Genomic DNA, 20,357 nt, shown 5'->3' on the forward strand with positions numbered 1-20,357 from the left:
GTAGACCAGGCTGGCCTCGAACTCAGAAATCCACCTGCCTCTGCCTCCCGAGTGCTGGGATTAAAGGCATGTGCCACCACGCCCAGCTGTATTTTTTTTTTAAGATTTATTTATTATTATTATATCTAAGTACACTGTAACTGTCTTCAGATGCACCAGAAGAGGGAGTCAGATCTCATTACAGATGGTTGTGAGCAGACAGGGCTCTTAACCACTGAGCCATCTCACTAGCCCCTATTTTTATTTTTTATGTATATGAAGTTTTTCATATATGAATGTTTGTATGAACATATGAATATTTGCATGTTTACCATATACATTGCCTGGTACCCAGAGAGGTCAGAAGAGGGCATTGGATTCCCTGAAAGTAGACTCGCAGATGGTTATTAAAAGCCATGTTGCACCGAGCAGTGATGGTGCATGCCTTTAATCCCAGCACTTGGGAGGAGGCAAGGGGATTTCTGAGTTTGAGGCCAGCCTGGTCTACAGAGTGAGTTCCAGGATAGCCAGGGCTACACAGAGAAACCCTGTCTCGAAGAAAAAGAAAAAAAGCCATGTTGGAAATAGGAACCAATTCTGTGTCCCCTATAAGACCAGCAAGTGCTCCACTCAGCTGTTTCTCCAGCCCCTGAGATGTGTGTGTGTGTGTGTGTGTGTGTGTGTGTGTTTTGCTTGCATGAATATCTGTATACCACATGCATACCCAGTACCCATGGAGTTCAGAAGAGGGCATCACATCCCCTGAAAATGGAGTTAGAGATGATTGTGAACTATCATGTAGGTGCTGGGCATTGAACCCAGGTCCTCTGGAAGAGCAACCTGTGCTCTTAACCACTGATCCATGTCTCTGGCCCTCCCCAACCCATTCTCATTGTCCCACTCTGTACACTAAACTGGCCTTCGTCTCACTATGTATCACACTGTGGCCATGAACTCATGGTAATCCTACACAGCCTTCTGACTTGTTGGGATTACAGGCATGTGCCATCACAGCAAGCGTTTGTCACTGTTGTGTGTATTGTTTGTTTTTGAGACAAGGTCTCACTATATAGCTCTGGCTGGCCTAGAACTCATGTAGACCAGGCTGGCCTCATATTCTCAGAAATTACTTGCCTGTGTTTCGAAAATGCTGGGGTTAAAGGCATTGTAACTTATGCCTGTCGATTGTTTATGAGAGAGGGTTTCTCTGTGTAGCCCAGGATAGCCTCAAACTCATGGCAATTCTATTTTTTAGCTTCCTAAATTCCTAGATTATAAGTGTCTCACCTACAAAAACTATTTTTGCTGGGCTGGAGAGATGGCTCAGTGGCTAAAAGCACTGACTATTCTTCAGGAGGTCCTGAGTTCAAAATCCCAGCCACTACACGGTGGCTCACAACCATCTGTTAATGAGATCTGGCACCCTCTTCTGGTGTGTCTGAAGACAGCCACAGTAGACTTCCATATAATAAATGAATAAATCTTTGGGCTGGAGCGAGCGGGACCAGAGCGAGAAGGAAAAAACAAACAAACAAATTTTGCATCTTTTTATTCTTATTTTCTGTGGTGCTAGCTATGGTACTCGAGCGTACAAGCAGGGCAAGTGCTTCTCCACTGAATAGCATCTCTGAGCCCAGGCTCTCTCTTTCCATTCGCTTCCACTCCTAAGCCTTCAAATCCCCACACCTTGTTTGTCTCTCTTGCTCTGCTCCTGCCCCATGCCTGCGAAGGTCACCCTGAGGACCTCTCCAGAGAAACTCTGGAGTAAGACAAGGCTCCAAGGAAGTGTGGGGTCAGGAGCTGAGGCTATGGCCCGGTAAATAAGACTGTTCGCTGCTCTTCCAAGGGACCCAAGTTCTGTTCCCAGGACTTATGGCAGGCAGCCCATAACTGCATGTTAACTCCAGCTCCAGGCAAGCTGATGCTTTCCTCTGGACCCCACGGGTACCTGTACTCATGTGGTTATGATATACCCATGCATGGACACACACATGATTCAAAACAAAAAAAAAACAAAAAACAAACAAACAAACAAAAAAAGAGAAATCTTTGTAAAAAGATGTGGAGAGAGCCTGCTCTGCACCGTCCCCAAAGGAAGCCGACCCTGACCCCAGCTTCACCCTGTCTTGTGCAGGGATCCTATGGAACCTGTCCTCCAGTGACCACCTGAAGGACCGCCTTGCCCGGGATACACTGGAGCAGCTCACAGATCTGGTGCTGAGCCCCCTGTCAGGGGCAGGCGGGCCCCCCCTCATCCAGCAGAATGCCTCAGAGGCAGAGATCTTCTACAATGCTACTGGCTTCCTCAGGTGTGCTAAGTGGAGGCACTGGGCCAGGAGATGCTGCAGGGAAGGAGCCAGGTGCCAGAGAAGGATTAGGGAAACTCTGAGAAGAAGCAAGTTCATTTGCCACCTTGTTGACAAGAACAGTTAGCTAAGGCCACGGGGAGACATAAACAGCAGAGAAAAGAAAGGGATAGACAGGACACCTGCAGCTCTATGACTCATTGAATCAAGTCTCTTGCCCTGACATCCATCTTCCTAAACTTTGAGGAGCTGGGTGGGGGATGGGTATGTGAAGGGCAGGGCCGGAGGAAGCATCTGGTAAGGTCCAGGAACAGAAGAGCACAGGGGGCGGTGCCAGCTCAGGGTGGAGACTGGTGCCTGATGATCTCATCTCCAGGACAGGGGCTTCAGGTTAAGGGTCCCTGAGGTGGCACTTCGAGGTTCCCTGAGGGGACTGTGTTGGTATCCCTGGGGAAGCTCTGACCTGCCTCCATCCCCAGGAACCTCAGCTCAGCCTCCCAGGCCACTCGGCAGAAGATGCGAGAGTGCCATGGGCTAGTGGATGCTCTGGTCACCTACATCAACCATGCCCTGGACGTTGGCAAGTGTGAGGACAAGGTGAGGGGCAACAGCTGGTGAGCCAAAGGGGGTGCAGGGGCTTCGGCCCTCTCTGATCACCCTCTGTTCCTTCCTGCAGAGTGTGGAAAATGCTGTGTGTGTGCTGAGGAACCTGTCCTACCGCCTCTACGACGAGATGCCGCCATCAGCCTTGCAGCGGCTTGAAGGCCGGGGCCGTAGGGACATGGCAGGGGCACCGCCTGGTGAAATGGTGGGCTGCTTTACACCTCAGAGTCGGCGGCTGCGAGAGGTGAGCCCAGACCCGGGAGTGCCAGACTGATGCTCTGACCTCAGCTGTACCCCTGGCCCTGGCTGATCCCTGTCCCTTCCCACTCAGCTTCCTCTCACAGCTGATGCACTCACCTTTGCCGAAGTATCTAAGGATCCCAAGGGCCTCGAATGGCTGTGGAGCCCCCAGATTGTGGGGTTGTACAACCGACTGCTGCAGCGCTGTGAACTAAATCGGCATACAACGGAGGCGGCCGCAGGGGCGCTACAGAATATCACCGCGGGCGACCGCAGGGTCAGTAGGCAGACAAGCCCCACTCCTAGGCACTCTGGGCTCACGGATGAGAGCCACGCCCTGGGAATTCATGATCTGTTTGGGAAAAGGGATCTCTAAGAGTAAGACATGAAACCTTTGCTCAGCCTGAGGAATGGGACCATGTGGTTTGGGTTCTGACATTCCGAGCAGAAGGGTCACCTGATCAGGTCCTGTACTTGGCAGAACAGGCAGAAGTAGCAAGCAAGAAATGAAGATGTGATTCTCCCTCAATCCTGAACAGGGCTGCCTAGGGCTGGCTGGGGTGCTTCTGGGCTTCACCATGTTCCCTGCCTTTCCCTGCAGTGGGCAGGTGTGCTGAGCCGCCTGGCCCTGGAACAGGAGCGCATCCTGAACCCCTTGCTGGACCGCGTTCGCACCGCTGACCACAACCAACTGCGCTCACTGACTGGCCTCATCCGAAACCTGTCTCGGAATGCCAGGAACAAGGACGAGATGTGTGAGTTCTGTCCCTGGTCCAGTACACAGCCCATGTCTCCCAAGGAGCTGGCTTCTGGTTAGCAAGTCAAATGGAGTGGGCAGGTGTGTGTGTCAGCCCCCAGGGGAGGCAGAGGTTCTGGGCACCAAGGCAGCAGGGAATATGGCAGACTGACCCTAACCTCTTCTCAGCCACAAAGGTAGTGAGCCACCTGATTGAGAAGCTTCCTGGTAGTGTGGGCGAGAAGTGTCCCCCAGCTGAGGTGCTGGTCAACATCATAGCCGTGCTCAACAACCTGGTGGTAGCCAGCCCCATTGCTGCCCGGGACCTGCTCTACTTTGATGGCCTCCGAAAGCTGGTCTTCATCAAAAAGAAGAGGGACAGGTAAGGACCAACCAAACCAAAGCAACATGGCCAAGGTATGCCCTACCCATCCTACCTCCTAGCCTTGACCCCGACCCTCTTGAAATGCCCACAGCCCCGACAGCGAGAAGTCCTCCAGGGCAGCCTCCAGCCTCTTGGCCAACCTCTGGCAGTACAGCAAGCTCCACCGTGACTTCCGGGCGGTATGTTTTACAGAGCCCAGCCAACGGGGTCTCAGGGCATGAGGCTCAATATAAGATGCAGGTCGCCAGGGGAGGGGACACAAGCCTGGAACACAGAGGCAAGGGGCCCAGGCCGTGCACAGAATATTATGGGGAAGACAGGATCTCAGGGAATGCAAAGGCAGTCCTGATCTTCCTGTCCTCTCTTCACTGCAGAAAGGCTACCGGAAAGAGGACTTCCTGGGTCCGTAGGTGGAGCCTCCTGGAGATGAAGTGATTCATTCGGCTTCCAAGAGATAGGCTCAGCTCCTGCTGTCCCACAGCACATAGAAGAGGAGCTGATGTCACAGGGCCTCTCTCTCTCTCTCTCTGGAGTCCTGTGTGTGTACCCTTGAGAGGCCAGGGCCACCAGAAAAGAACAGGCGCTTGCAGCTGGGGATTGATTGGCTTCTGCAGGGCAGGGAAAGGGGGCAGAGCTTGAGCTGCTCTGGTGTACTGGGGTGGTGATTAGTCACAATGGCAAGGGTGGGGCCACCTGCGGCCTGACAGTTTTGTGACTGGCAACATTGGGATTAAAGGTGGTTTTGAACACAGCCCCAGCTCCGCGTGTTTCCGTGACTGGCCACAGATCCTGAAGTGTACATTGTCTCCAAACACGACTACCTGTTCCAGAAGACACACCTCCAGACCTACACATAGGCCACCCAAGGCGGAAGACACAGACAGGACGGGAAAGGAATTAAAAGGGATAGCCAACCTTACTGCTATCTGAGGCATAAACACACCGGAGCTGGGGACTTCCCAAGCAATATCCATGCCATAAACACACCCAATACTCTGTCCACCCAGAGCTGGTGCTAGGAGGTGCCCTGGCCAGAGGATCAGCCTGGCTGCCCAAGGCTTGAACTCCAGGAATATCAGAAACAGGAAATCAGAACAATTACTCATAAAATTATTAACAGTGGCTTCTTACTGAAAGATCTGCCCAGATGAGAGAGGACTAGAGACAGTCATACTCCCAACCAGGAGGGACACTAGGAGCTATTAGAGCAAGGGATATGCCAGGGCTAGCTGAGGATAGAAGGCAGGTTTGAGCAGATAGCAGCCTGGGAAACGTGATACTGGTAAGGATGACAAGAGTCAGGGTCTCATGATGGAGGCAATAAGAGGCCTAGCAGTTACCTACCACCCAGACAGAAATAAGCCCAGGCAGGAACCAACAGGATTTTATTTTGTGACACCCTGGGGCCACACTCCTTTCCTGAGGGGCCCAGGGATAGAGGCAAGGGTTGTGATCCTAGGAAGGAGTGCCTGCTGCCTCTACCCTGGAAGCTGCCGCCATGATCTCATGGTCTGGGCTGCTGGGATATGGGCTACACATCATCCTCAGACACGAGACAGTAGAAGTCTGTCCGTGCACTGTAGTTTCGAGAGCCAAGGTCAGAGACATCCATTTCACTGCCGTGGCTCTCTCCTATGCAGATCCTGGTTTCCTGCAGTGGAGTAGGTGGCTCCCCAAAGACAGGTCCACGGACACCTGCAGGATACCACAAGGCCTGAGGCTCCAAGATCAACAGCCAGTCTTCTACTAGGATCTGTGACCAGAAGGGGCTACTGCATGCTCACCCATCAGCCACAAAGACACTAGAGGCTCTGAAAGTTCCCCCACAGAGGCCTAGGAGCAAAACACCTCCCCAGAAAGAGACACTGAGGGCCACTGTCTGTGGAGGTCAAACCTCCTTAGGAGACAGGATCTCTCGATGCCAGAGTCCTCCAAGCCTGAGTCCTTTCCAGGACGCTGGAGCTGTGTTTGACCCCTTGATCTGCAGTGAGCATACCCAGGTCTCCCTCAGGGTCTGGATCCAGCTCTGACTCCATGCCCCGGCCCTGGGCAGCACGTCCTCTCACGATTAGCATGGGATCTTTGTCATCCTGAAGTCGGGTTTGAGGGTCTCCCTCCACCGGCCTGTACTGCACCTTCCGTGGCAGTGCTAGCTGTAGCTCTTTCCAAAAATCAGAGGAAGGAGTCTGGGGGCCAGGTTTGGACCGTCAGTATAAATACATGGGGATCTATAAACAGGAAGCCTCTAGCCACCCAGGCCCAAATAGCACTGCCCGTGGGTGGCTGACTCGCAGGTCCCCCAGCCCTCCAGCATCTCAGGCACAACCCCCCTCCCGCCCCCAGCCCTCGCACCACGGAGCCAGGCTTCCAAAGCACCAGGGTCACGAGGTGGCGGTGCTGGCGCAGGAGCCGGAGAGCAGGGTGTATGGGCTCACGCCTCTGGCCCTCAAAGGTGATGAAGATAGGTCTGCGGGTGAGCTCCAGTAGGCGGCATAGTCCCTCCCTGAAAAGACCGGACTGTCAGGAGGGGCAGGATAGGTCTCCTGGTCCCCCATCCCAAGCCAACAGCCCGACGCACCGGAAGCTCTGGCTACACCAGGGCCGGCTTAGGAAGGCATCAGAAAGAACCACGATGAGACGCCGACAGCGACTCAGGTTCACCAAAAGGTCGGCAGAGGGCTCTGTAGGCAAGGGCGTGGGAGGACGGGTGAGAGGCGGGGCCAATGACAAGGGGCGGGACTCAGGGAACAGAGTAGGGACCAGGAGGCAGGACATGGGCGGTACCCGCGCGAGGCAAGAGGTCGCGGTCCTCTAGGAAGAGTTTGTATCCCCGACGCCGCTCCAACTGAGGCTTCAGAATAAAATTTACAAATTTGCGGTCCTCTGGGCAGTCGCTATAGGACACGTAGGCATCGTATAACTTCCCATCTGTAGAGAAAGCCAGTCAGCAGGGTCAGTTATAGAGGCACCTCTACTCCATGTTCAGCGCTTCTCTGAACATGTCACTTCCTTCGGTTGACCCCAGTCCTGTGCCCTTCTGAGACACTGCCTTTCCACTGCCTCTGAACACCTAGATCCCTCTAGAGCTACAACTCCCTCCACCTAGGACTGAACCCGGCTTGCAGCTAGGCCCTTGGCTGAAACCTGTGCCCTAATCCATGCAGAAACCCACATACCGTTCATCTCCACCTCCCCGTAAGTGTCTTGGTACCAAAGCAGCATGCTCAGCCGACACTTAACATAGAGCAGGGCCGCCAGCAGCAGAACCACCAGGACCAGGAGGGAAGCCAGCACTGCAGCCACATGGCCAGCAGGGCCTGCAGACAGGGAGAACCACTACTCCTTTAATGTTAGGACTACAGGAAACCCTTGCCCTCCACCACCTCGAACTCCCTCACCAGCTCGCCAAAGAGTGAAGGAATAGGAGCTGACATTCCAGACAGAACAGGTGAAGGTCCCATAGTCCTCTGCATTGGTCAAGTTGAGCACCAGGACACTGGACACAATCTCTGAGAAGTTGGCGCTGACCCTGGGAAAACCAGGCCAAATCCTCACCAGGGGACCAAGAACATTAGGGGGGAATGCCCAAGTCCCACCTGTCTGGGATTCATCCAGGGAGAGATTGCAGATTTAGGCTAAGTGGACAGAATTTGGGCCTACGTCATGGGGATCCTTTGGTTACAGGCTTAGCTAGTCAATGAACCATTATAGACTTAGAATTCTATGCCCAGACAGTCTACAAGATACATGAATAAACAAACACCCAACGTCAACCCTCTATCTGTGGTCATGGGGATAACCTGGCCATGTCAGATTTGCATAGGTAATAAATAATACATCGCCTTCACTCGGGGTGTTAGAGTTAAGGGTGTAGGTCAGAAAGGCTGGCCACGGGTGTATCCCAGTGGTTACTCTAATCCTGGATGCCTTCTTACCAGAAGTCCTCATGGAGGCTGAAGTGGCTTCCATTGCCCAATGCCAGACCATCTTTCAGCCACTGCACTGATGGCTGGGGACACTGGGGCCTAGAGAACACCCAAGCTGTGCAGTTCAAAGCAACTTCTCTGCCAAGGGCAGGACCCAAGGCCTGGTTTTCAGATGGGGAAAGGAAATTAGGGGCCATGTCACAGACACCTGCAGAAAGAGTACGACAGGTCAGCCATGTTGGGATGCCTACTGCCATGCTATCCACAGATGCTCTAAAAACACTTGCAATGGGCACACAACAGTGATCGCACGACATCCATCATGAGTCCTACAGGCGAGAGCCCGGGCTTGCATTCTTTCCTCGGCAGTGGGCAGTTGTGTCCTGCTGGCCCTCGTGTGACAGCCTTGTGCTCAGGGGGAACATTAACAGAAAGGGGAGTGGACAGAGTCATAAGTGAGCTGAGCCAGCCCAACCAGCGGAGCCCATCTGTTGGTTTATCCCCTCTGGACACAAGTCCAGGCTCCATACTACCCCATCAGAGTAGAGCCATCTCCTGCATCCCTCAGCCTGTGGCTTCTACTGAAGACCTACAGGGACTGTGGGTACCAAAGGTTGAAAGAATACATATAGCATTCTAACTTCTTCCACAGAGACAGGGCAAGCCAGAGTCTGGGCTTCCAGGAATCCCATCTACTGGCCACAGACTGCCCTCCTACTTCTCTGAGGCCGAACTCTTCCCATCTTTAAGTAAAACTGTAACCCTGGCAGGAGGCTGGAGAGGCACCCCGCATTACCTCATTTCACACTCACACCCCCCAGGACCTCATTGAGATTTCTAGGTTTATTGATTCCTGCATGTCTCATCTGGAGGCCTTGGGCGGGAGGGAAGTAGAGGCTTTCATCACTGCCCTGAGTTCAGAACCAACTACTGGAAAGAAGGGATAAGCCTAGGCTTTGCCCTCTGGCCTGTATCCAAGCACAGAGTTGAGCAGAGAGCGCAATGCGGGGCCAGCCTGATGGGCAGAAATTGGGGTGGAGACTTTGTCCTAGCCCTCTCTGGCTTGCTTACCTGCCATGGCTCTTCTGGAACCTCTTCACGGCAGGCCGAACGCTGGTTTCCGCCCCCCTGGCACCACCGTGGCTCCTTAACCGAGCAGATGGGGTCCACTGCAGGCTGAGAAGGGCTCCTTTCTGTAGATTCAGCCAGACAGACAGGAGGTCCTGGAGGTCAGAGGCTGCCACCATCCCCAGGGGACAAGTTAAACAGGAACAGGATGAGTTAACCAGTAACTGTCAGCCACCAGCAGTACTGGCTGCACACCAGAGAGCTTGCCTTGCAACCTTGGCCAGTCTCAGAATTCTGGGTGAGCGCCCAGAGCAGATTCTGCCTCACACGGTTTGGAAGGGGGCAGGCCCATGGACCACCTTCACATGTCCTGTGGCCACTGTGGTGACTCAGGGCCACAGCAGACATGCTCCAAGAAGGATCTGACCTCAGGAGAGAGCAGTTAGCCTCATTCCTGGCTGTCCCCTGTAATGGATGGATTGCTGTATGCAGGTGGGTGCATGGGGGCTTGTCACCTGGCCAGGACCTGGAGATTAAGGGGATATGAGGCATAAGTGAACCCTAACTGTGAGATCCTGGATGCAGTCACACATGCACATGTGAATGGACACATCACACCTGTGGATGCCCTGAGGCTCATCTGGACCGGGAGAAGGTAAATGGGAACCAGGCTGGTATAGAGGCCACTCCGAAGGGCCTTGGGAACTCCTTCTCGGAACCCTAAACACAGATGACTCCGTCCTAGGGCTCTGGGCCATTCTCAGCCCACAGCAGTTATACACACCCGGGATTCAAAGAGCTCTGTAGTGCTATGAGGGCAGGAAGTGTCCAAGAGCTTTGCTTTAGCAGCCCAGGGCCCTAGGTGACCCCTCTTTCCTGGGTGCCCAAGGTCATGCAGCAAGCATTCATGGAGTTCTACTCTCCTTCATGTCGCACAGACACATGGGCCAGCAGGAACATGGGGTCAAGCCCCAAGACCCTGGGCCTGGCCTGCCTCAGATGTCCCTCCTCTACCTAAAGCCACAGAAGCTTTAATGAGAATGAGTCTCTTACTCTGTCTCCCCTTGTTCTGCACTGGGTAATGCTCAGCCAGAAACCTCAGGCCTGGGGGCTAGACCGGCAAGAGGCACATTACTGTCAGGGCAGCAAGGTAATCCTTCCAGGAACTCTTTGGGGTGAACGGGGAGTCCTACTACAATTCCAGAAGCTGAACTACCCACCAAAGCTACTCAGCTGACCTCCTCAGAGTGACCAGGGGACATACCCGAGCCCAGCAGATCCTAGACATCCGGCCATAGCCCTCAACCTCCTCCAGCTCAGATCTTGACCCCTGCAAAGGCAGCCACAGAGACTGCCAAGCTTACAGGATGTGACTCACTGAAGCAGCAGGTGTCCTCGCCTGTGTCCCCTTCTCTTTCACATTCTGTGCGTGCACACCCCCTCTCCCACCCCACTCAGCCATGCTGAGTTCACCTTTGCCAATGTGCACGCATGGATGTTCTCTACAACCCTGCCTTTCCCACAGGGTTTGGGCTACACGCACCTCACCTCACAGGCTCGCTCCTAAATACCTCAGGGGCCACAAGTATACCCATGCATCATGCATACACCTACACACACACTTACACACACACACACACACCAGTGTGCTTTCATGCACCTCAGGGCCATGGCCCTCTCCTCAGGCAAGCCTACCTCCCAGGGCAGAGCACAAGGCCACAGGATCACTCAGAGCAATAGGAAGAGCACAGTCACCTGGTTCCGGATCTTTCCTTTAGAAGGGAGATGGCCATTGAGGTCAGTAGCATGCACTTGGGAGCAAATTGTCCCCTCAGCTGGGCCCCAGAGAGGAGCCACAGTATTGTGGCTACCCACAATGCATCACGAAGCTTGGGCGAGGACCCGGCTTTTGTTGATATGTATTTTAGTCAGAACTTTTCCCCCTTAGTTTCCTGGCCTTGCAGTCACATCCTCTCCTAAACCCAAACCCCACCCAGGTACCCACCCCTTCCCCTGGCGGGGGCGGGCTGTTGGCGGTCTTTGCCCCGCCTTGCCGGGCTCTTCCTGTAACCCTGAATAAGAAGGCCCCTTCCTCTGGGGGCCGCCCTTGTCCCTAAGCACTACATTTGTTCCTGTACTAGGGTGGAAGTGGCTACTTCAGGTGGCAGAGGCTAGGGTGATGTGCAGAGATCCCGGCAAGGAGATCCCCAGCCAGAGTCATCCTAAACATACAAAAGGAAGACAAGCTGGGCAGGAGGTGTGCCTCCTAGATTCCGCCCCCCACCCACACACACCTTTTTGGACACAAGGTCTTGGTTGACCTAGAACTATTTATGTAGACCAGGCTGGCCTGGACCTCAGAGAGTTCCGCCTGCCTCTGTCTCTCTCTTTTTTTTTTTTTTAATATTTATTTATTTATTTATTTTATTATATGTAAGTGCACTGTAGCTGTCTTCAGACACTCCAGAAGAGGGCATCAGATTTTGTTATGGATGGTTGTGAGCCACCATGTGGTTGCTGGGATTTGAACTCAGGACCTTTGGAAGAGCAGTCGGCACTCTTAACCGCTGAGCCATCTCACCAGCCCCTGCCTCTGTCTCTTGATTGCTGGGATTAAAGGCGTGTGTGCCCAGCCTGGTAACACTCTCATTTTATTATATTCTCATGAGTAGAGAGAAAGAATTATGCTATCTGCACCCCCCCAACAACAACAACAACAATAAAAAGCCCCATCCATGACTCACCTCTGACCTACTGTGGCAAAGGGGATCTCTCAGAAACGGGTGACCAATAATGAGACCTAGGGCGTTTTTCTCTGATCCTTACCCTGTCCACCTACCAGGCAAATGACTGGTAGGCGTGGATAGCTGTGGAGGCTATGATATCTCTCAGATATTAGCTTAGGGCTGGCATGAGATAGCAAAGCCCATTTTCTTTCTTTCTTCTTTTAATTAGTTATTTTATTTATTTATATTTCAAATGTTGCCCCACCCCTATTCCCAGTCTCCCCTCTGCAAACCCCATCCCATCCTCCCTCCCCTTTGCCTCTAAGAAAGTGCTCCCCCACCCACCCACCTACTCCCGCCTCACCCCTCTAGCATCCCCCTATGCTGGGACATCGAGCTTCCACAGAACCAAGGGCCTCCCCTCCCATTGATGCCAGATAAGGCCATCCTCTGCTACATATAGAGCTGGAGCCATGGACCCATCCATGTATACTTTTTGGTTGCCTGTTTAGTCCCTGGGAGCTCTGAATGGTCAGGTTAGTTGACATCGTTTTTCTTCCTATGGGGTTACAATCCCCTTCGGCTCCTTTATTCCTTCCCTTAACTCTTCCACTGGGGTCCCCAGGCTCAGTCCGATGGTTGCTGTATCTGCATCTGTCTTAGTCAGATGCTGGCATAGCCTCTCAGGTCAGACATGCTAGGCTCCCGTCTAGGAGCACGTCTTGGTACCAGCAATAGCGTTGAGGTTTGGTGTCTGCAGATGGGATGGATCTCAAGGTGGGGCAGTCTCTGGATGGCCTTTCCTTCAGTCAGCAGAGCCCCTTTTCATGTGCCAAAACACAAAAGTCACAAGCCCCTGGCTCAGCTGTGGGACAGGGGAGAAGATAGCTGGTTTCTCCTATTGCTACCTATGTCTCTCCACCCCCCACGCTCCCCACCTCCCACTAGATTTATTTGAGCCTTGGGACTTAGTAGCAGTATTTACAGACTTAAACAAGGGTCTTCTCTAGTTCCTGACTCTCCCTTCACAATCATAGCTACAGGAGTATGTCCTGGAGATCTCCTGGGACCTTCCTGCCTCTGGTTTAGGCCACCCAGAAGCATCTCCAATCCAGAAGCATGCTCAGTGCAGAAGCAGTCTTCCCTGCCACCTTACCTGACTATGACCCAACCCTGCTCAAGTGGCTCCCCCACCCCTGCCCCTGTGGCCTGGCATTCATGATCACTGGGTGATGGTGCACTTTTGGCTCAAGCCTGGAAAGGCTGAAGGGAACAGATGCCCTTCCTCTACACCTGTAGATCCGTTTGCTGCCTGAAGCCGTCTCGGCCTCCTGAACATCCCATGCACAGTAACTGGCTGTGTTTCCCATATTGTGAATCAAGAAATTAATGTCATCCTCGCAGAATCTTGGGTCAATACTGTTCTCCTTTCCTGTCTGCTAACATCTACCACCCTCTATCCCAGCAGGTTCTCAATCCGTAGGGTCAGGATTGTAATTTTTTTTAGATTTATTTATTATTATACATAAGTACACTGTAGCTGCCTTCAGACACACCAGAAGAGGGCATCAGATCTCATTACAGATGGTTGTGAGCCACCATATGGTTGCTGGGATTTGAACTCAAGACCTTCGGAAGAGCAATCAGTGCTCTTACCTGCTGAGCCATCTCACCAACCCCAGTATTGTAACTTTACTACTGTTATGAATTGTAAATTTATAACAATAAATTTGTATAAAAATCAAATTTTGTAGCAAAATTGCAGTTATGAAGTAGCAATGAAAATAACCTTATGAAGCCAGGCGTGGCGCACGCCTTTAATCCCAGCACTTGGGAGGCAGAGGCAGGCAGATTTCTGAGTTCAAGGCTAGCCTGGTCTATAAAGTGAGTTCCAGGACAGCCAGGGATACACAGAGAAATCCCGTCTTGACCCCCCCCCAAAAAAAAAGAAAGAAAATAACCTTATGGTTGGGTGTCACCACAACATAGGGAATTGTATTAAAGATTAAAGAGTTGCAGCTTCATAACAGTAGCAAAATTAGTTATGAAGTAGCAACAAAAATAACTTTATGATTGGTAGTCACCACAAGAACTGTATTAAAGGAAGGTTGAGAACCACTGTTCTATCCCATACCCCAGCCTCAGGCCACTCTTGCATAAAAACTCAGGTGGCCTCAGATACTTGCCTCTGCAATCTTTTGAAGGCACTCCAGGACCTCAGAATTTAAATCCCAGCCTAGACCCTCGGATCACTCAGCATTGCCTCCGTATTTTGAGGTTCCTGGAAGGCCCAGGTCCTGGAGGCACAGTCCTTGAGCTATAGGGGCATCCTGTGCTATCAGATGAGTGAGTGTTCTGGAGCTTCGGAGCCCGGCGCTACTCTTGCGCCGCCCCTGTTCCTGGTGTGTGTTGGATCCCCACAGATCTTTCTTTAAAGAAAGGAGTGTGCATAAAAGGCCTCGAGGAGACCAATTCCCCGAGTTCATCCAGCTCCTACTTCTTGCCCTTGGTCTTCTGCGGGTGGCGCACGACCTGGTTCCCGGAACTCAACAGGTGAGGCAAGCCGACCTATCAGGCACGCGTGCAGAAGATGGGGACGCGCACGGAGAGCGGAAGCGCGCCGGCAGCTAGTCTGGGCGCGCATCGAACGCTGGCGCTCACAGGAGGCGAAGGCTCTGCTAGGGTCCCCGCGAGCCCCGGTCCCTGCCAGCCTCTCAGTCCGCCCAGGTGTCCTAGAATTGCTCAGGTTTGAGATAGGTTTGTTGGGAGCGAAGGCGAGGTATTACGCCCCCTCGCCCGCCTCTACAGGCTTGCACTTAAATCAAGAGGAAGCTACTGACCATGTTGGGCAGAATGAAAAGAGCAAGGCCAGAGAAGGGGACTGGACGCAGCGCTCTCGAGCTTCCGGGCTGAGCGGGAAACCCGTCTGGTTCAGAGCTACTTCCTGCGGGACCATGGCCCCAAGGCTCCTTGGAGCAAAGTGCTCCCAGGTCCTCAACCCTAAAACTGGAGCGGCTCCAGGAACCACGACCTCTACTCACCTCCGCGTGTCTGAGTCACGACTGCCACCCACCTGAGACTCGCGCGGAAGCTGACAGTTTACCTGGCCGAGGTGCGCAGCGGCGACAGACCCAGCGGCAGGTGCAGCCCCGCCCCGCAGGCAGGGCGAGGGCGGACCTAGTGTCCCGCTTTAAGCCTGAGGCTAGTGCTGGTGAGTGTAGGGAGTTCCGTCCCGGGATCTTCAAACTTCCCGGCTTAGAGGCAGGGTTTGGTTTGACCAAAGAGCCCAACCAGTGCAACCCGCAAAGGACCACCCTGCTGACTTGACATGGTGTTCTGCCTCTCCAGCCCGAACTCTTCCTTTTCCTCCAGAAAGTCTTTCTTGATCCACACCCCACTCATAACTGACCCCGTGTCTTTTCACTCAAAACCCCAGATATTTGGAAGAACCTTCTTCCATAAGGTGCCCCTCTTTTAGACAATGAGGCAAAGCCGGGCGTGGTGGCGCACGCCTTTAGTCCCAGCACTTGGGAGGCAGAGGCAGGTGGATTTCTGAGTTCGAGGCCAGCCTGCTCTACAAAGAAAATTCCAGGACAGCCAGGGCTACACAGAGAAACCCTGTCTCGAAAAAACGAAAAAAAAAAAACAAAAAAACAAAAAAAAACAAAAAACAAAAAAAGACAATGAGGCAAACCAAAGAAGAGCCAGGTGGCCCCAGGCTGCCATAATTCATTCCATCTCAATCTAGCCCAGGGCAGAAATAATCTCTAGAAACTGGATCTACATCATGAGGCTCAGAAATCAAGACACACAGGTTTATTTTGTTTGTAAAAAGTTTTGCTGCCTGTAAGGATCCAGGTTAATTGGGACGGAGGGGATCCAGAAGTTAGTCTCTAGGCTTCCCACAAAGCAGGAGGCCACAGAGCAGGATCTGAGGCCCAGAAGCCAGGATGTCCATGGCATTTAGGCTAATTTTACTGCGTGGGGGTTTTATGAGCAGCCTGCAATTCTATAGGTACTAGGGTCATTCAAGAGTCTCAAGTCAGGTCTGTACCAATCTGAACGGTAGGAAAGCTGAAGCAACTCCCACAGGCACATCTGTGCCGTTCATAAATACCATAAATATACATGGAATTTCAATGATCCCTACATATACAAGTCTCCCGTGATTAACATATATACATGGGCTTTGTAGGATGCCTATATACACCTACATATATTCTAGGCCTTCCTTTGATCTTCATGTATTAACATATATGTAGACCATCCAGGATCCTACATATACATGGGCCATTTTACAGCCTCCCTCAACACATACATACACATTGTTATGGATAGGGGCAAGCTGTAGAGGTGGGGACTTCTTCCTAGTCCAGGCTCCTGGAAAGTGGTATTTCTCCACCTGCCCCAGGTCGTCTATACATCCGTGCTCCTGGAACTGAAGCTGCAGGAAGGATAGGGTTGGTATGGGTCGGAGGCCAGGCCTGTCCCCAGGCATAGACCTGCCCCAGCCAGGTGAGCCTCAGCATCCCTACCACATTCTATGGCGGATTCTGTCATACTTCTCCTGCAGAACCTCATTCTTCACTTTCTGGGGCACATCAGGCACAAACCACGCAGCAATGAGTTTGATGCACAGGGCAAAATGCTGCAGGCAATAGGGAGAGTGGCCCAGCAAGGTCAGTGGCTAGGAAGAATCTTTAGGATTTGGGGGCTAGGAAAGAGGAATAAGAGGAATCAGCCCTCTCCTCAGGCTCACTCACAATTTACCCACCTCAAAGAGGATAACAAAGGTCAGTCGGATGGCCAAAATGAACCAGAACTGCTCAGACAAGTTGTAGTCACGCTCATTTCGGTAGTCCCGGTACCTGGAATAGGGAAATACCTAAGGTCAGGAATCAGGAGTTTAGAGGCCATTTATGGGGGATGAGAGGTTCCAAACCTGCACACGGTCACATTTTCTTGGCCTTCCATCCTGCTGTGGTCATTGAAGTGTTTGGTGTAGAAGACAGACAAGCTATGGTTGACATAGTTCGTGAGGCAGCTAAAGAGAGAAAAGTGTGGTGTTTGCTTGGCCTGAGGCCCTTACTGAGAAGTCTTCTGCACCTAGAGGGTCTTAGGGGGCCAGCCACCTTGGAAGGCCTCCTCCATTCTCCTTCATCAGCAAAGTCCCACTATCTAAGCACAAGGCTACCCCTGGGAGAGTGAAGGGAGGCTGTGGGGTTTTGGGATGCTATCAACAGTCTGCCCTAGCAGACTGGAAGAATACTTCTAGGATTGACCTAAAGAGCCCAGTCTGCAGGTGCAGTGGGAGCTAGAAATTTCTGCTTTGCCTTCCTGTACCAGAAACAGGACAGGGAGGTAAAACTTAGCAAGTGAGGCATTTAGGTACTGCCTGTTCAACACCAACTTCCCTTCCAACAAGGGTCCATCAGTTATTCCCAGAATCCAGCCAAGGTGTGCAGGCCACATAGACAGTACAAGGAGTCAAGTCCCAGCCTCAGTACAGCCCCCAGTAGGTCCGGCAGCACCCACTTATACCCAGGAGAGCCCCAGGTCTGGGCTCCAAGGACTTAACTGGAAGGGTTAGTTCAATGCCTTACTCATCTGTGAAGGTCTGATTCGTTCGGCAGGGGCCATAGTGGTACTTGTAGACCACCCTGGGGATGAACTCAGAGGTGAAGGCGATGACCATCCCATTGGCAATGACTGCCAGCACTCCAATGGTCTCCAGCACCTGCAGCCAGGTCCCTGAATGACAGCAGTGGAATGAAGCAGCCAGTCCTGATCATTGGTAGTCTTGTGCCCTAAAAGCTTAGAGCCTGACTGGTCAAGGAGCCTCATGTTATCTCTGTTCATGGCCCCAGTGCAGCCATGGGAAGAGCTAAGTTATCGGCTGGGAAATCCCCAGCTAAGGCAGACATAGTATGGTTGCACCCTCTTCTCCCAGACTGGATTGGTAAAGGACTCAGGCTTCCCCATCCCCACCTTCTTCCTGGAACTTTTCAACAGGTTGTTAATCTCCTGGACCCCACCCAAGTGAGAATTCCTGAACCCCGCCTCAGGACTGAGGCTCTCCCTGTTGCTTCTCCCCATGTCGAGCAACTAAGCCATCTGTTTCCCTGACGTCTGTCATTCTCACTATGGAAAGTCAGGATGACTGAGGCCTTGGGCTCTCTGATCTGCCATACCTTCTAGCCCATGTGATCAAAGGCCTGCTCTTCCATAAGGTCCCCTTGGAGGCTGCAAGCTCTCCAGCCACATGCCGGAGGCTCATGGGAGAGCCTTGTCAGGTGCATTCTAGCCTGCCCTTTTCTAGAGGTTGAGCCCATGAGGCTTAGTTACCATATCTGAAAACCTAAGGGATGTCTAGAGTAATGGGAGGGGCTGCAGTTATTACAAGTTGCTTCAACGTGGCTTGGCCTGGGCTGGTGAAAAGCCCAGGGTTGGAAGTTGCTCTTCCCAGCTCCCTGGCTGCTCTCCTCCACTGTACAATGTGTGTGTGCTCTGACCTATGTCCTTAGCCTTGCGAGGAACCAGGCGCCGTTGTAGTCTGACCATCTTGATGGCATCCAGGCGGATTTCCACAAGGTTGCTGAAGAGCGCCAACAGGGGTGCAAGCGGGAAAGCAGCCACAAAGATGGTGGTGAAGCCGTACTGGATCACTGCAGGGTGAAAAATGTCACCATGTGTCCAATCTAGCCAGTCACTCTTTACCCTGCACACCCACCCCATCTGCCCATCCCACAGAGCGCCACACACTCATCTCCATGAATTCATCAAACAGGCTGAAGGTGTTGATGGGATTCATGTAGTAGTTACGCTGCCACTCCTTCAGTTCTGGGTCTTTGGACATGTGACCATGTTTGGAAGCCCGCATTAAGCGCCATTTATGGGCCAACAACCTGTGGGCACCAAGAATGTGGGGAACATACAGAAAGACTGCAGGGCACTGGGGACGGGCACTGCGGGAGGCTGGGGTGGGATGGAAAGAGGTCCTCACGGGCACAGGTACTCAACGCAGTTGCTCAGGGTTTGCTTCAGGCCCATGATGATGGCCATCTGGATAAACAGGTCCGTCATGCAGCCACTGAGATGGCACTGTGGGGCCAACATGAAGGTCACGGATGGAGCTTAAGGGAGGAGGGGAATTCAAGAACTGGGCAATGAGGTCTCAGGACAGACTGACCTCCTCCAGCTTCCACAGGCCAGCCAGGCGCGTGGATTTCCCAGGGTGACCATTGATCCTAGGGAGAAAATCAAGGCCTGTGAGGAAAATGGACAGCACCCTGATCTTGTGACCATGGGAAGGTAGAGTAATAGTGTGATGGTTTGCCAGTAGGCTCATATATTTGAATATTGTGTCCTTAGTTGGGGCAAAGGTTTGGGAAGGATTAGGAGGTATGGCTTTGTTGGAAGAGATAAGTCACTGGGGTTAGGCTCCTCTTCACACCCCCCTCTCTCTGTCTCATTGGTTGTAGACCAAAATGTGAGCTCTCAACTGTTCCTTCACTCCACCATCATGGATTCTAATTCTCTGAAACCATGGGTCAAATTAAGCACTTCCGTTTATACGTTGCCATGGTTATGCTGTTTTATCAATAGAAGAGTAACTAAAGCAGAAGGTGGTACCAGGCAGTGGACTACTTACTGCTGAAAAAAGACCTGACTATGTTGTTTTTGGAGAAATGTGAAAGACTTTGGGACTTTGGACTAGATAAGTGGTTGAATGCTGTGGGTCCAGCTTAATGGGCCAGTCTTCCTAGGAGCTTGGACAAATTGCCAGGAATGACTTCCAAGGACAGTTTAGGGAGGCTGGTATCTCTGAACTTGCTGGGAGGTGTGGTGGGGAGGCAGGGTTGGTAGGAAGTTTGCGACTAACTGGTAATGTTTGAATGCTTTATGACATTTAAGCACGTAAATAAAGCAGCAATTATTTTCTTGTGTACATTGACTGCACCAAAAATGGTTCATTTAAATAGGGAAGGTGAGAGGATATTCATGTAGATTCTTCATGAAACGCAGCACCCCATAAAAGGTGAGGAGAGGATGGTATACTGGGCAGAGCCACTAGGATGTTTCCATGGAAAAGGTCAGTCTGGGGCTGGAGAGATAGCTCAGTGGTTAAGAGCACTGACTGCTCTTCCAGAAGTCCTGAGTTCAAATCCCAGCAACCACATGGTGGCTCACAACCATCTGGAATGGGATCTGATGCTCTCTTCTGGTGTATCTGAGGACAGCTACACTGTACTCACATACATAAATAAATAAATCTTTTTTTTAAAAAAAAAAAAACAACATACCGGGCGTGGTGGCGCACGCCTTTAATCCCAGCACTCGGGAGGCAGAGGCAGGCGGATTTCTGAGTTCGAGGCCAGCCTGTTCTAC

The 20,357-nt window shown here is 52.2% G+C and overlaps 3 protein-coding genes across 9 annotated transcripts in view; 1 reads left to right on the forward strand and 2 right to left on the reverse strand.

Moving 5' to 3' along the window:
• LOC110297886 (N-acetyl-beta-glucosaminyl-glycoprotein 4-beta-N-acetylgalactosaminyltransferase 1) overlaps window positions 1-5,000 on the forward strand; it is a 28,991-nt gene extending 23,991 nt beyond the window's left edge. Inside the window, exons 14-21 of the mRNA XM_029479531.1 lie at window positions 2,114-2,288; window positions 2,765-2,882; window positions 2,962-3,132; window positions 3,220-3,405; window positions 3,730-3,883; window positions 4,054-4,246; window positions 4,341-4,428; window positions 4,624-5,000. Of these exons, the coding sequence (XP_029335391.1) occupies window positions 2,114-2,288; window positions 2,765-2,882; window positions 2,962-3,132; window positions 3,220-3,405; window positions 3,730-3,883; window positions 4,054-4,246; window positions 4,341-4,428; window positions 4,624-4,659 (1,121 nt within the window). The 3' untranslated portion in view covers window positions 4,660-5,000. The remainder of the gene's footprint in view (window positions 1-2,113; window positions 2,289-2,764; window positions 2,883-2,961; window positions 3,133-3,219; window positions 3,406-3,729; window positions 3,884-4,053; window positions 4,247-4,340; window positions 4,429-4,623) is intronic.
• A 617-nt stretch (window positions 5,001-5,617) lies between these two features.
• Sigirr (single Ig and TIR domain containing) lies at window positions 5,618-15,107 on the reverse strand. 6 transcript variants are annotated; one of them, XM_021167556.2, is made up of 10 exons: window positions 15,011-15,107; window positions 9,247-9,412; window positions 8,185-8,383; window positions 7,648-7,778; window positions 7,426-7,566; window positions 7,034-7,177; window positions 6,828-6,930; window positions 6,602-6,752; window positions 6,246-6,435; window positions 5,618-5,944 (listed from the first exon to the last, which is right to left on the reverse strand). In XM_021167556.2, exons 2-10 carry the CDS (start codon window positions 9,251-9,253, stop codon window positions 5,781-5,783), a joined length of 1,230 nt encoding a protein of 409 aa, XP_021023215.1. In that variant the 5' UTR covers window positions 9,254-9,412; window positions 15,011-15,107; the 3' UTR covers window positions 5,618-5,780. The 6 variants fall into 6 exon arrangements, with proteins under 6 accessions (XP_021023215.1, XP_021023217.1, XP_029335395.1 ...); XM_021167558.2 differs by having other exon boundaries at window positions 9,247-9,368; window positions 15,011-15,104; XM_029479535.1 differs by lacking the exon at window positions 15,011-15,107 and adding an exon at window positions 10,999-11,175 and having other exon boundaries at window positions 9,247-9,368.
• Window positions 15,108-15,917: 810 nt separating this feature from the next.
• Window positions 15,918-20,357, reverse strand: part of Ano9 (anoctamin 9) — a 17,129-nt gene continuing 12,689 nt past the window's right edge. The window contains exons 16-24 of one of the 2 annotated variants that reach the window (XM_029479532.1): window positions 19,159-19,216; window positions 18,973-19,070; window positions 18,732-18,874; window positions 18,482-18,634; window positions 17,573-17,720; window positions 16,912-17,013; window positions 16,744-16,837; window positions 16,505-16,617; window positions 15,918-16,413 (exon numbers count right to left, since the gene is read on the reverse strand). In XM_029479532.1, coding sequence (XP_029335392.1) covers window positions 16,386-16,413; window positions 16,505-16,617; window positions 16,744-16,837; window positions 16,912-17,013; window positions 17,573-17,720; window positions 18,482-18,634; window positions 18,732-18,874; window positions 18,973-19,070; window positions 19,159-19,216 — 937 coding nt within the window. In that variant the 3' untranslated portion in view covers window positions 15,918-16,385. Of the gene's footprint in view, window positions 16,414-16,500; window positions 16,618-16,743; window positions 16,838-16,911; window positions 17,014-17,572; window positions 17,721-18,481; window positions 18,635-18,731; window positions 18,875-18,972; window positions 19,071-19,158; window positions 19,217-20,357 lie in introns of those variants that run through there. The other variant, XM_029479533.1, reaches the window with a different exon arrangement.

The sequence above is a fragment of the Mus caroli genome, chromosome 7 (assembly GCF_900094665.2).
Source record: "Mus caroli chromosome 7, CAROLI_EIJ_v1.1, whole genome shotgun sequence".
In the NCBI taxonomy this organism is placed as follows: domain Eukaryota; kingdom Metazoa; phylum Chordata; class Mammalia; order Rodentia; family Muridae; genus Mus; species Mus caroli.

Coding starts and splice junctions, on each gene's coding strand:
- Sigirr (XM_021167556.2), bottom strand. Junction 7,779..8,184: donor AGCCTCCATGAGGACTTCTG/GTAAGAAGGCAT, acceptor TGGTTTTCCCAG/GGTCAGCGCCAACTTCTCAG. Junction 6,753..6,827: donor TGGTGTAGCCAGAGCTTCCG/GTGCGTCGGGCT, acceptor CGGTCTTTTCAG/GGAGGGACTATGCCGCCTAC.